The sequence below is a fragment of the Panthera tigris genome, chromosome X, assembly GCF_018350195.1.
Source record: "Panthera tigris isolate Pti1 chromosome X, P.tigris_Pti1_mat1.1, whole genome shotgun sequence".
Lineage (NCBI taxonomy): Eukaryota > Metazoa > Chordata > Mammalia > Carnivora > Felidae > Panthera > Panthera tigris.
Genome location: NC_056677.1, coordinates 55,628,033 through 55,641,606, shown reverse-complemented (window position 1 = coordinate 55,641,606; position 13,574 = coordinate 55,628,033). Strand labels below are relative to the sequence as shown.

The 13,574-nt window shown below is 55.4% G+C and overlaps 1 protein-coding gene across 1 annotated transcript; it reads right to left on the bottom strand.

Annotated features, from left to right (window-relative positions):
• Positions 1 to 212: 212 nt before the first annotated feature.
• On the bottom strand, positions 213 to 12,870 carry EFNB1 (ephrin B1). Its single transcript, XM_042975002.1, has 5 exons — positions 11,973 to 12,870; positions 3,293 to 3,570; positions 2,443 to 2,535; positions 2,133 to 2,261; positions 213 to 1,997 (listed from the first exon to the last, which is right to left on the bottom strand). Exons 1-5 carry the CDS (start codon positions 12,098 to 12,100, stop codon positions 1,585 to 1,587), a joined length of 1,041 nt encoding a protein of 346 aa, XP_042830936.1. The 5' UTR covers positions 12,101 to 12,870; the 3' UTR covers positions 213 to 1,584.
• Positions 12,871 to 13,574: the final 704 nt, after the last annotated feature.

The following is a 13,574-nucleotide window of genomic DNA, read 5'->3' as shown; positions in this document are numbered from 1 at the left end:
TATCTCTCTGTCTCACACACACACACACACAAACACACACATATTCACACACACACTCACATACTCACTCACGCTTCATTCCACAACATCATGACACCATTTTACACCCAGTTCTCCATGTGGTTAATTTTTTTCTTTAGTTCTCATTTTTTTCTAAGAAAAAAGCAACAAGAAAATAATTCAGAGTTTATACAAAACATCTTTACATTATTTTTTCCAAAAAGACTAGTATTTACACAAATGGCAACAGAAACAAAAACAAAAAACCCTTCCGACTGCCACCTGGAAGGGGATGGCTGTTCCGCTCCCTCTCCCACCTGGCACTGGGGTGGGCAGCTGGCCAGGAGGCAGTGTGGAGGTGGATGGTGTAAGGCCCAGCTCCTTCCATGGCCACTCTGGGAGCACCTGCAAGGCGCACTCAAGTGGCAGTCTGTTAGCAGCCGTGCTGGCAAGGAGCCGGGGTCAAAGTGCACGGCGTGCTGGCCCAGCCCTGGGCAGCCTCTTCCTCTTTCCAGGCCCCAGCCCAAGATTGGAGGAGCCAGTGGAAGCTGGGTTGAGGGGGGCACCCACTTGTGCTAGAGCCCAGAAAAGGAGCAGGCCACCTGGGCCTTATACCCGCTTAGGTCTCTGCCCTGGGCCTCTGTTTCCCCACCGGGCCAAAGGATGCCAAAGGTGAGGAGAGAACAGGGCAGGGAGGGGGAGGGGGAACTCCCAGATCTGCAGGGCAAATAGCCACCTGGGCACCTCACCTCCCTCCACCCCCATGAGGTCATCTGCCTGCAGCAGCTCTCCTGTTCCCCAGGCAACAGCCAATTAAGACGTTAATTACCGTGAGAGTGAGGGAGGCAGGAGATGCCCAAGAATCCCACAAGGAAGAGATTTTTTTTTTTTGGTGGAAGGGTGGCAGCCACTACCCCATTGCCAAGATCAGCTTTGTAGAAGGAGGGTCAGGAGGACAGAGTGAAACACTTTGCCCAATGGCACTCTCATGTTCCCTCATGGGCAAGAAGAGCTCTGGCCTGCCACCCCTCCCCAAAATACCAAGGAGTTATTAAAAGAAATGCCATCCTATGCTTCCTGGCTGGCCACATCTTGCCCCAGTTCCCTTAAACTGAGCTGGGTCTGGCTCAGAAAGCCTAAGGAGGGACTGCCTTTTCCATTTTCTTTAAAAAACAGATGCAAATGAGTTGACAGCTAAAAAATGAACACAAAAACATTAAAAACAGTGATGATAGCGGACAAACAGTCCTGGGAAGGGGGAAAGGGGGTGGGGGGGGCAGGGCCAGGGGGGCATCTTCCTGCCTGCTGTCCATCAGCGTCCAACCCTGCCCTCCAAGAAGGGGTGCCCCTGCAGAGCCCAGAGGCCTGGCCAGAGGGGGAAGGCACAAGAGCATGGTGGCTGGGGGCAAAAGCACCCCCCTCCGAAGCCCAGGGGGCAGGGCAAAAGGGGGATTATAAAAGCCAAGAAACTACAAAACTAAATACAAAGGTGGGCACAGCTGGTAAGGGGAGGGAGTGTGGGGGAGAAAGGAGAGGTGCAGTCCTGGCCGACTGTCCCTCAGGGCCCGAGGCTGCACTGGGCTCTCAGACCTTGTAGTAGATGTTCGCTGGGCTCTGGGGTGGCATCTCCTGGACGATGTAGACGGGGTGCCCGTAGTCCCCACTCACCTTCTCATAGTGGGGGCAATAGTTGTTCTCTGTAGTCCGTAAGGGGATGATGATGTCACTGGGCTCGGTGCCCGCCGTGCCACTGCCCCCCTTGGGACTGGCCAGGGTACTGAGTGAGAGGGCGGGTGCCCGCTGTTGGGTGTGCTTGCGATGCCGCTTGCGCAGCTTTAGTAGCAGAACTGTCAGGAAGATGATGATGAGCAGGAAGATGACGCAACCAGCACCAACGGCTGCAAACAATGCCACCTTGGAGTTGAAGAAGCTGTCAGGGTCCCCACTGCCACCTCCACTTGCACCTGGGCCACTCTTCTCTTCCTGGTTCACAGTCTCTGAGGAAGGAGAAGGGAGGGGAGAAATGGTCAGCCAGGGGTCCCAAGGCCCTGTTCTGCCTCACTTCAGAGACAGGGCCTGAAAATGTAGCTAAGCAATGGGTTCTGCCCTTTGGGAGACACCTATACACTCACCATGCTTGCCATCAGAGTCACCCAGGGAGCCCCGACCGCTGGGGGCCTGTGTGGCCATCTTGATAGTGTTATCTGCCTCCTTGCTCGGCCGGCTGGTGGTCAGCTGCTCAGGTGTCACAGCATTGGGGTCTGGGAGTGTGGAGAGCACAGGTTGATGGGGGACCCCACTAGCATACATGCCTCAATCATCTAGCATGGGCCAACAATGGTCTGTATATCAGACCTCAGATACTCTAACCCCATTGCCCCTCCCCTACTCCCAAACACATCCATACCCAGACAGAGACATCTGTTATGACTGGGCACTCACCTTGCCCAACCTTCATGACGATCTTCATGGTGCGTGTACGGCACACACCTCCCTCCCGGTTTTCCAGTCCCTCCAAACTCCCATTGGATGTAGCTGTAGCAAGAGGCCAGAGAAGTCAGGGGGAAAGGAAGGTCTGCCCTCATTACCTAGAAATCCTAGTGTTGTCTTAGCCCATGAGAACAGAACTGGGAATTGGGGAGTAGCAAGCAGTGAACCTTTCTACTTATCTCCCTCTCACTGGGAACAGAGTAGCTGGCCCAGCTCAGGCCACATCAGAAACTAGGCCTTCCCCCAAGGGTGCTGCTCCTTTAACATGACCAGGGCTTAGCCTTCTTTCTCAGTATCTTCTCATTGTGTGATCTCACTCAGAGGCAAAACAGTCAGAACTGGAATCATGAGGGAGGCTTCTATACAGACTAGAAGGAATCCAGTCAGGTGAACTGGGTTAGAGTCCTAATCCTGCCCCTAACTCCATGAGTGATATCATATCAGGGCAGGAAGCTCCTTCACTTCTTGGGGCCAGTTTCCCATGAAGAGAAAGTCCGGACAGCCAGCTGATCCCAAAGGGTTCTTCCAACTCTGTCACTCCCAAGATTATATCTTAGGTAGGCCAAAGAAATAAGAGAGAGCACCACAAAGTGGAGCCCTCTCCCAGCCAACTGCTAGAGCCAAGGTGAGCTGGCAGCCATCCTCTTGGTGAATGTTAGGGCCAGAATTCCAAGGCCAGGCTGGAAGGAGAGCATGCCAGTCTTCAGAGGGAACCCAGATCAAGGTGGCCTGTGTGCTATCTCACTGTACTACTTAGAAAGCTCCTAGATAAGAGAGAACCATATGACGGGAAGAGACTCACAGGTAATGTAGTAATCATGGTGCTTCTTAAACTCCAGGCCCATGTAGTTGGGGCTGAACTCCTGGAACTTAATGGTGAAGCGGATTTCCTGCTCTGGCCTATTGCAGGTGACCAGCACGTTGGGGTCAAGCACAGTGCTGCAAGCAGCTGCCTGCTCAGGCCGCACCAGGTACAGCTTGTAGTACTCGTAGGGCCGCCCTGCTTCTGCTCGGGGGCAGATGATGTCCAGCTTGTCTCCAATCTTTGGGTAGATCACCAGGCCCTTCCCACTCAGGAACCTGCCCAGAAGGGAAGAGATGGTCAGCCTCATGGTCAGGGGTCCCGGACCATCTCTAGAATCAAGGGCACAAACAATGAGGGGCCAGGCTGAGCCTACTGGGTGGAGATGGCAAGAATAGGCATTCTGTCCTCCCTCCATCCTTAGGCTGGGGGTGCAGAGAGAGAATCACACTGCCAGCAGGGTGTGGAAGGGGTGGCCCATGGGCAAGGCTGCCAGGCTTTGACTGCTTGGTAGGGTGGGGCACTGAGTAGCTGGGGGAGCCCTTTGTCCTAATGTGGCATTTCTGCAGGGGGCTGATGTGGCCAATGGTGTGAAACTTGGGCTGCCTGGAGGTGGCAGCCCTGTCCTCTTCCCGGCCCCATCACACACATTCCTTCAGAGCCACTGCTACCATCTCCCTACCACACATGCATGTGTGTGCACACAAACATGTTGTGCACGTGCACGCGTACACACACACACACACACACACACACACAAACAAGCCCACACACAAGCCCACACATGCCTTAGCCACCACCCCTGCAGCTCCCAGAAAACAACTGGGGGAGCTCAACCTATCTGGGACCCATACCTTCTCTGCCATCTTTGCTAATCTTGGGCATGATGAGGAGATATGAATAGGCATCACCTGGAACCAAGAGTGATGGGCATAGTCTCTGGCCAGGAGCAATTCCACATAGCTCTCACCACCTCCCACTCCCACAGCCCAGTGTCTTATAGGGGACTGATTCAACTCCCATAATGCAAGAATGTGAGTCCCCAAACTTGACCAGTCTCAGTCCTAAAAGAACAGAGGGAGGGGAGAAGGGGCCCAAGCAGGGACAACAGATTATGTAAGATAGGGCCCCAGGAACTTCACACATCTGTGTTCTAAACTACCCATCTCCACACTGCCTCTGTTCCAGATCCTGAGGGAGATGGACAAATTTCTTCTGAGCCAGGTTCCTCTTCTAATCCTGAAGGCCAGGCACAGGGAATAGCAGGGAGAGAGCAGCTGCCCAGGGCCATCTATTCATATCAGTGTCCTAGCCTAAGCACACAGCAAAATGGTGGTGCTATCTTGGCCATTTCTGAGCCTGGGCAGGCTGGAGCTGGAAACAAGGCAATAGTATGTAGCAAGGAAGAAGCAGACAGACTTTGGAATCAGACAGACATGGCCCTTCTGAGCTCTGCAACCTTGGATGAGCTACCTGATCTCCCTGGGTTTCCATTTCCTCACTTATAAACTGGCAAAGGTAAGAGCCCTACCCTCCTGGGATTGTGGAGGGGATGCAATGGTGCATGCAGAGTGCCTAGCACACAGTAGGCACTCAACGTGTTTGACTCCTGCTTAGAAACAATCTAGTTTGCCAAGAGGCAGGAGGCCAGATTAACAGCAAGTAACCTATGAGACCAGTCTTGCGGTTTTTTCGGCAGGTGAGGGGGAATAGAAAGAGGAGTTATGGCTCCATCCTCAAGGATTTTACTGTCTGCTGTAGGTCAGAAAAGTAAAAATGGTCCATGCTTTGGCAATAGACAGGACAAGGCTATCTGTAGGTTATGTGGGTCTAAGATGGTTCCTCAGAAGTAGCAGAATGAAAGTGGGTCCTGGGTAAGGAATTAGAAGTTAACACAGAGCAAGAGTGGACAAGAGTGGCTGGGACACAAACCCCAGGCCAGTGATTGGCCCCACAACTGGTAGAGAGAAGCAGAAGAGGAGGCCAATAAGCTCAGCTGGGGCCAGGGTAAAAGGCCTTGAGGGTCACAACAAGCAGTGTGGGGTTCATCCCACTGGAGACAGACTTTCTAGTAAGGACAATGAAGGGTTGAAAGCAGTGCTTCAACAGAACAAAGCTCACAGTGGAAAAGCATGACTCCACTTCCTGGAGGCCCATACCACAGTGGGGAGCACAAGATATGAGTGCCTAGTCGCACAGTGCCCTCACTCAAGGGAGGGAAAGGATATCCCAGGAGACGAGTATAGACCAAGTAGATGAAGAAAGACAGCCCTCCCTCAATGTTAAAGGAGGCTTCAACAAGCTGGGACATGCCATTTTGCTGTACAGGTCGGTAAAAACCACAATGAGAAGGTCCTTCCCTTAGTATCTAGCTTTACTGCACTCCAGAGGGCCAGAAAGGAGGTGGGCATGGGATGAAGGCCCATACAAACATTTGAGAGGAAACATCCTCACCCCATTAACCACAAAAGGCTGAGAAGTTTCACCAGATCCCCTATAACTCCCAAGGCATTTTTCGTTTTCCAATCCTCACACTGGTTCCATCCAGACAGCAGGGTTAGACAACTTCTAACTTCTTAGCACCAGAGGAACCTTTAAGACCCACAGAGTCCAGGCTCCTCATGGGAGGGAGGGAGTGATCAGATGAACATTCCTATTGAAGAGAAGTTCTCAAAGGCAACCAGAGGAGGCTAACCTCACCCAGGATGTTGACCCCTAGGGGGTCTAAGAAGACCTGAAACATTGGCTGAATCCTTGTACAGCTGCACCTCAACAAGACCCTACATGGAGGTGATAGCAGGTACACAGAGGACATGCAAATGGGGGGTATGGGCCAGCTCACCTTTCTAACCACTTGGACCTGGCCTCCTCACCAGGGAGTCTTATGGGTTCTGAGCACATCTGTGGTCACTCAGGCTCTGGAGCTCCAGAAGCGAAACACAGGGCTTCCAGCTACTTGGGGTTATCCCTTGAATCCAGACACATTGAGGTAGCAGATGTCTATATAGTGGATGGGGGAAGGGGAAGAAAAGAGGACTATTGCCCCTAACACCCCTCAGACTCCTCAACCTCAGAGAAGACTTCATAAATATTCATTAGTTAATTTGCCTGGCAGCTGCAGAGGGGAAACTCACCTTCTCCTAAAGTGCAGAAGGGAGAAGACCCTGAGGAGACCTGCCTTTCCTGACCCTGATCCCCCATAATGGTGCCTTTTCAGCATCTTCTGTACCACCAGGAAACTGCTTCTTGGCCTTTGAGAAGCCCAGGAAAGTGGCAAGGGGACCTTGCCAAGGTGGACATGTGGCCAGTGAGAGTGAAACCTGAAGTCAGCTTACAACACTAGCCATACTGTATAGGAAGGACCCTGCCCATCTTTCCTCATACATATCAGGTTAGGAATAGGGGCAAGAGAGTTGGAGGAAAGATTGTCCCCAAGTTAAACTCTTTATCCCCCACTTTTCAAAAACTACTACTCCCCCATTATCAAGCCAAGCTTTCTTGCCTGGGGCCACCCCTAGACAAAGCCCTTTTCTGGAAAATAAGGGGATTGACAAGGCCCAGCAGGAAGCTTGAAGCAGGTTGCCATGGTAACCCCTGAGGCCTTCCCTCTTTAGCTTCTGATAGCCCTAGGACCCCAGTGAGCCACCCCAGGGAGTAAAGGGATTTGAAGGAGGCCATTCCAGCTCCTGTCTTATGGCCTACTTCTTCCTTCCACCCTAGCCCAAGTTTGTTTCTCAGCCTTTCTACTGAACTGAGAAGGGCCACCATGACTGCTAATCAGAATCCTGCCATTCGAGAAGCCTGAAGAGTCTGGGGCAGTAGCCTGGTCAGAGGTCAACTGTCCTCCTGTTTCTTTTGTCCCGCTGAACTCCTTTCCACCCAAACACATACAGTCTACAGTGGGGCTAGCTTGCAGATGTGGGTGTCATGCCCAGAAAGGTGCCCATGTTCCACCACGTCTACATTTTCTTCTCTCTCACCCTTCCCACAGGCTCTAGGAACCTGTGGTCAGAGATTGGGAGAGCGTGGTCCCTGGCCATGCTAGTGCAAGTCTGGTTAAGACTCTAGACACAGCTTTGATTTGGTGACCCCAGCACCACTATGCCTGCATCCACAGAGTGGCAGGACTAGCAGAGGACAGACCCCAAGCCAGAGCTCAAGTCTGCTCTCATCCCAGCAAGGGTGGGGAGCCCCCAAATTAAAGGCTCCTCTTTCATTCCCCCAGCTCCACCCAGCCCCCAAGGCAGCAGGAGCCGGCCTGGCATGTCCCAGCAGTGCCCGCCCAGGCGTGGGTGGGCAGGAACAGCAGCTGGGTCCTGGCACACAAGCAGCACTGTCGGAGGTAGGGAAGCCAGGAGAGTCCCAGAGGGTCACCCTCCCCACCTACATGGGACTACGCTCTCCCCTCTGCCCCACCAGGCTAACACTAGGGCCCATTGGGGGCTTAACACGCCCTTCCCTGTCTGCTTTCTAGGGGATCCCTGAGAGGAAGTGAGATTCCTGGCCCAGAGAGGAACCAAAGGTGAGATTCAGCACTCAGGAGGGAGAGTGCCAGGCAGTGAGTTGGCTGCCTCTAGTTCAGGTCACCCAAGCAAGGCTGCTGGTAGACCTAGCAAAATCAAATGAGGAAGCCAGAGCACTGCTCATCTGATGCAGGCAGGGCCTGAGTCACGAGGACAGATGCACGCACATCTGTGAAGTAAGAGGGGCAGGGAGATGGCACCTCTTTCCAAACCCCACCTTGAATTCCTATCTCTCCTAGATTCCAAGGTATAGCAGGATGGCATGGAAAGAATGGCATACAGCAAGCTCTACCCACTATAAGCAGACTGAGTTCAGACAATTCATTTCCCTGTTCCAGGCATATGCCTTCTCATCTGGAAATGGGGACAATTCCTACTTCCCAGGGCGGTTGGGAACAACCAATAATATTTACATATGAGGATGCTTTGTAAGTAGCAAGGTGCTGCCTGTTAGTTAGCATTGCCAAGCACATTACCATTTACGGCTTATGTTCCTGGCTGCTAGCACCCCCACCCCAAATGACCACTATGAAAACACACCTAGGAGGAGTGGGTTATGGTACACAAGGCAAGGAACCCAGAATGTGGCTGGTAAGCATCCCACCACAGCTCCCCTGATAATCATGGAGTGTACCCTCCCCCAAACCTGGTGTTCTCATGGCAATAAGCTGCCTCCTGGCTGGCCCACCTCCTCCACAGTCCAAACCCCAGAAAAGAGTAGTATCCAGGGCCTGGCCGTCCCCATTCACCTGAGCTGATGAGGCAACAAAGAACCTGAGGGGATACAGGGAACCCTCAATTCAGCCTGCACCCCAGCCTCACAGGCCCTTCTTGCCCTGGCCTGGCTGCCTGGGGTGGGGGTGGGGAGGAAGGGGAACAGGAAACTTTAGGAGCTGCTGGGTTCCCATCACTCTCAGGCCCCCACCTGTGGCCAATCAGCCACAGAGTAGGAGAGGTCAGCCACCCTGGAAAGGGGCCCCCTGAGCTGGCCTCCCCAGGACTGTGAGCTGGAACAGCTGTGAGGGGGCTGGGGCCAACACTTTGGCTTGTGGCAGGCAAGCCTGGGTTAGGGTCTGCAGCTGCCCCCACCCATGTTGGATGGAGTCAAGGGTCCTGGACACCAAGCTGAACCCCCCACCCCCAACCCCTTATAGGGAAGGTGTAATGTGATCTCAGGCACATTCCCACTCCCTGGAGGTGGGGGAACCTGAGTGGGGGGCAGGAAGGGGTCAGAATGGGACTGAGAGACTGAACTGCAGCAGCTGGACTTGGCTGAGGACTCAAGTGTGAGGCCTACCGGCTGCCCCAAGCTCTCAGGGGAAGAAGCTGGGGGAGGGGGCTGCTCTGGGACCTTCCATCACAGCCCCCAACCCACCCAAGCACATGCATTCATTCTGGTTTCTCCCAACCTCTAGTGGGACTAAACCTGCTTCCCCAACCTGTGTTCATCTGGGTAATCTGACAGGAGGGGCCGAAGAGGCAGAAGCTAATGCCACCCATTCAAAGACCCCAGCACGGATTTGGGAAAGAAGCTGGAAGTCTTAAGCCGGCCCTTCCAGCTCCCCTCTTCCAGTCAGGACTGGGGCTACACGCACCCTGGAACCTGGAAACATACCCCCAGCCCCATCACTTCTTTATTTTGATTTTTTTCCCAAGAAGGAAGCAATTAAGCAAGGTTTATAGGCACTGGGAGATTTGAGGGGTGGGGTGGGGGTGCCAGCTCCTGACAAGGCTGAGTAAAGAGACCAAAAGCAGGGAGGAAGAGGGGAGGGAAGAGAGAAAATGAGCCTGTGAGGGAGAGCACGGGCATGTGCGAGAAACAAAAGGACTTGAGAAAAAGAGGCAGAGAGTGACTAAGAGTGAGAGGGAGTGTGAGAAAGAGGGAGAGCAGGCGAACCTAGCTGGAGAGGGGAGGTGAGCACAGCTCACAGAGGGTGTGAGAGGGCAAACCAGACACAGACCTGAGAGGGAGAACTCGGGCAGGAGGCAAAGAGGGAGAGACAGAGAAAGACTGTTTAGTTGAAAGGCTGTGGCAGCCTGAGGGTTGGACGCGGTGGCAGAGGCAGCCCCCAGAGCTTGAGTGGAGCTGAGGGCAGTGCCTCCCTCCTGTCCTCCTGCCCATCCCCCATGTGCCAACACACACAGACGCTTGGGCATAGATGGAACTGGGAGTGTGTGTGTGTGCAGGGGCGCCAAGATCAGTCCCCCACCATTCTCAGGATCTGTTCAATTATGGGATAGAATTTGTGCAGGTCCTACTGAGTCCTCAGCCACCCCCCCACCTTACCGCCCCCTCAAGGATGCCTGCCCTCAGCTTGAAGTGGATGGTGGCGTGGGCAGAACTCAAAAACCTATAAACTGGTCCAGAGAACTAAAGGCTCAGAACACAAAAACGGAGAAGCTCAGAGAGATCTTGTTTCTCCCAGCTCCCCCCCCCAACTCTGCAGGAGGGCTCCTTTCCAGCTGTGGAGCTGCATGCTATCTCTGGTTAGAGACCCCGAGAGAGCAATTAGGTCACTCCCATGAGCCCCTATAATGGGCTACCCCAGGCGATTTCAGCTATCCTGGTTCAAGAGAGAGCATTTCCAGCCTCCACCCTTACATGAGGGAACTGGGCTCTTCAGAACCTTTCCCCTGCTTAGCTCAGGGGTCCCCAGACTATCTTGAATCCCTGCTGTTAGGAGAGCTCTGCACCCAGGTTGGCTTCTGGGTGGGGGAGAAATTCTTGTCAATCCCATTCCTTGTACCTTGTTCTCTTTCCCAAACCCTCAACTGACCTTGTTTTAACCATCCCACAAACCAGTAAATAGGACTCTGCCTTAACCCAAAGAGAATAGAACTAGAGAAGCTGATTTCTTCCACTCCAGGGCTAAGAGACACTGTCCCTGGAACCTAAGAGGCCAAGGGAGGCAGGAGCCCGGGGAAGTTAGCGGGGAGCCCATGAGAGTGGACAGGGATTCCGGATACAAACATCAGAGAGCATAGAGGGCAGGCCAAAGCCCCCCAGTTTCCCACTAAGTAGAGGTGTCTGCACATTGCCGGGACCTCCACAAAACAGGAAGAGCAATCTTGACCCTGGATTTCAACCCCAGTACTGAATGCCAGAAGAGTAAAAGGTCCAGAGGTCACCACACAGCCCCAGCGACTCTTCACTAACAGCCCAGAAACCACTGAGCCACCGCCCTAAAAGGTGTGTGTGTTGTTTGGGGTAGGGGGAACTGTGAAGGGGGAAGGAGGAGGAAGAAAAGAAAGGATCTTCTCTACATAGCTACCTCGCTAACCCCTTGGGAAAAGCTAAGCATAGCTTCCCAATCTGAGGGACATAGGGTGGGGGGCCAACGGGATTCGCTTGAGCAGGAATCCTTCGACCCCCCAACCACCTCCCTCGCCAGCTCGGACGCCACTCTCTGCCTGGGCCGGCTCTCGAAGCTCTGCCACCGGCTCCATTAGACCCCCGACAGGCGCTGGATCGAAACCACCCCCTCTCAGATACCTCTCCCACTCCACCCCTCTCCATCCGCCGCCTTTGTGAGCCTGGGAGCGGCGCCCGCCCTTCCACGGCCCGGCAGGGAGAAAAGAGGGGCTAGAAGAGACGGCAAAGCGGAAAGCTAGAGAGGCAAACAGGGAAGAAAGAGAAATGAAAATGGGAGAAGCCCGAATGGGGATACAGGCGCTGCCACCCACCCCAAGCGCGGTGTCCCGCGCTGTGGTCCTTTCACAGCTAAACAAACGAGGAACCTGTGTTCTGGCCTCGCCCCCACCCAGGTCACGCTAGCCCCTCGAGCGGCTCTCGGCGAAAACCGTCACGTTCCCAAGGGCCCCATAGGGTAATGCGTTCTCTCCCCCACCCAGCTCTCGGGTGCGCCCTCGAGCGCCGGGACTCCCAGCTCCGCCTGGCGCCACCATCCCGACTTGATCCGGGACGTGCGGAGGAGAAGGCGGGGAAGCCAAAGGGTCACAACCCAGCCGAGTGCCCCCACCCCACCCCGCCGCACCCTGCTCCGCCCGCCCGCAGGAAAACACACACGAAAACGACAGAGACAAAATGGGGTACCGCTCTTCCTCGGAACACCTCCCCACACGCACTCGGAGGCGCGTGGCCTCACCCTGTAGGAGTGCCTCCCACCCCCAGGGATCAGAGCCAATAAGTTACTTACTTGGGGTTGAGGGAGCTCCAGGACACGGGCTCCAGGTTCTTGGCCAACGGCGTGGCAAGCCGGCACAGTGCCAACACGACCATCGCCACAAGCCACTTGCCGAGCCAACGCTGCCCAGGCCGGGCCATCTTCCCGGGTGCAGGCTGCACTTGGGATTCCCTGGCGCCTCCTCAGCAAACTGGCCTCGCCTTCCCGTGCTGCGCTGCGCTCTGAACCGCTCAGGCGCCCATCCTCCGCAGTCGCCGGCCTTGAAGTGCTCCCCTCCCGCCGGCTTCGATGTCGCTCTTCTCCGCCCGGCGGGCCAGGAGGACTCACTGGGCAGCTGTCCCCAACCTGGGCATGGGCCGCAGCCTCCGATGGCTCGTTCCCTTGGTCTCTCCGCCGCACGAGGGGCGACGGGGGCTCTGCGCCCCCGGGTGATCCGGCCCGATTCCGCTCGGCTCCCGGAGACTGTTCGAGACTGCGCGCCCTCTCCCTGACTGGGTCTCCCCACTGAAGACTCGGTGGCCGCCCCGACGCCTCGACCGTCTCGGGATCGACGCCCCTCGGAAGAAATGGGAGTCTCCCCACAACACGAGCTCAATCCGGGGGCTCCCGGCTGGGTCGCCCTGGCACGGTCTCTGTTCCTCCAGGCCACACTGGGACTCTGGGCTTCGCGCCCCCCGACAGCTTCTACTTCAGTGGGGCCCCCGTTCAGTGTACTTAGAAGAGCGGGAAGACGCAGTCGAGCGAGCCAGTTCCATCAGTTTTCTATTCGGAAGCCTCCGCCGGGTAGCCCCGCAGCCCCTTCGCCGACTCCTAGCTCCCCGGAGATTGCGCCCGAAGGTCTGCGGCCAGTGCGAGCCTCACACAACTCCCACTGCTGTCCAGCGCGCATAGACTCCCTTCGGCTGCCGCTGAGCTGTCTACTCCCCTGCTCAGGCGAACGCAAGGCCAACCCTACTCCTCTTAGCCAATAGTAAGCTCCGTCTCGGGGGTCCTCGTCCCGTACCACGCCCCCAGAACAGGAAGGGGGCGGGGCTTCTGGGAGCTCTTAAGGACGCCGTGCTCGCGATGGCACCAATCTCAGAGTGTGGCTCCTGCGGTTAGGGGTGGGTCTGGTATAGTCCCGTTCCCAGAGCGCGCAGCCCGTGGGAAGTTGGAGCTCCTCAAGGGCTGTCGGCCTGCCCTCCTCCCGCGCGCCTAGTCAACACTGGCCCACTGACCTGGGCCACACAGGCCCTGTCACAAGTATCCCGTGAAAGTACTTCCATTCTCTTTACGCAGGAGCCCTGAAGTCGTGCTCTGTGCCCCTCTCTGTGGCAAAAACAGCCTGTTTGCTCTTGGTCCCATCTCACGTAGAGTTCTGGTGGTCTTTTCTCCTTCCCTAGCAATGCAGTGTCTGCTTGCACTTGGACCTGGAGTCCTAAACATACGGATAGCGTTAGGTAATGGAGACTGAGAGAGGTCAAGTACAAGTACGGGATGGAGGTGGGTGGGAGGTGAGTTCTTTGCCCCTGGGGACTGGGCCTTCGGAATCTCAGCTTTAGGGGAAAGCCTTGTGGGACCCAGGAACCCAAATTTGGCGTCGTGTCCTGTCCGAAGTCGCAGGCAAGGCCCCGG

Bases quoted from the DNA above. Each gene is read 5' to 3' on its own strand.
- EFNB1 (XM_042975002.1), bottom strand. From the start codon at position 12,100: ATGGCCCGGCCTGGGCAGCGTTGGCTCGGCAAGTGGCTTGTGGCGATG. The intron at 3,571-11,972 runs GTAAGTAACTTA...CCTTCTGGGCAG, and splicing joins TGGAGCTCCCTCAACCCCAA to GTTCCTGAGTGGGAAGGGCC. The intron at 1,998-2,132 runs GTGAGTGTATAG...CTCCTTCCTCAG, and splicing joins TGACTCTGATGGCAAGCATG to AGACTGTGAACCAGGAAGAG.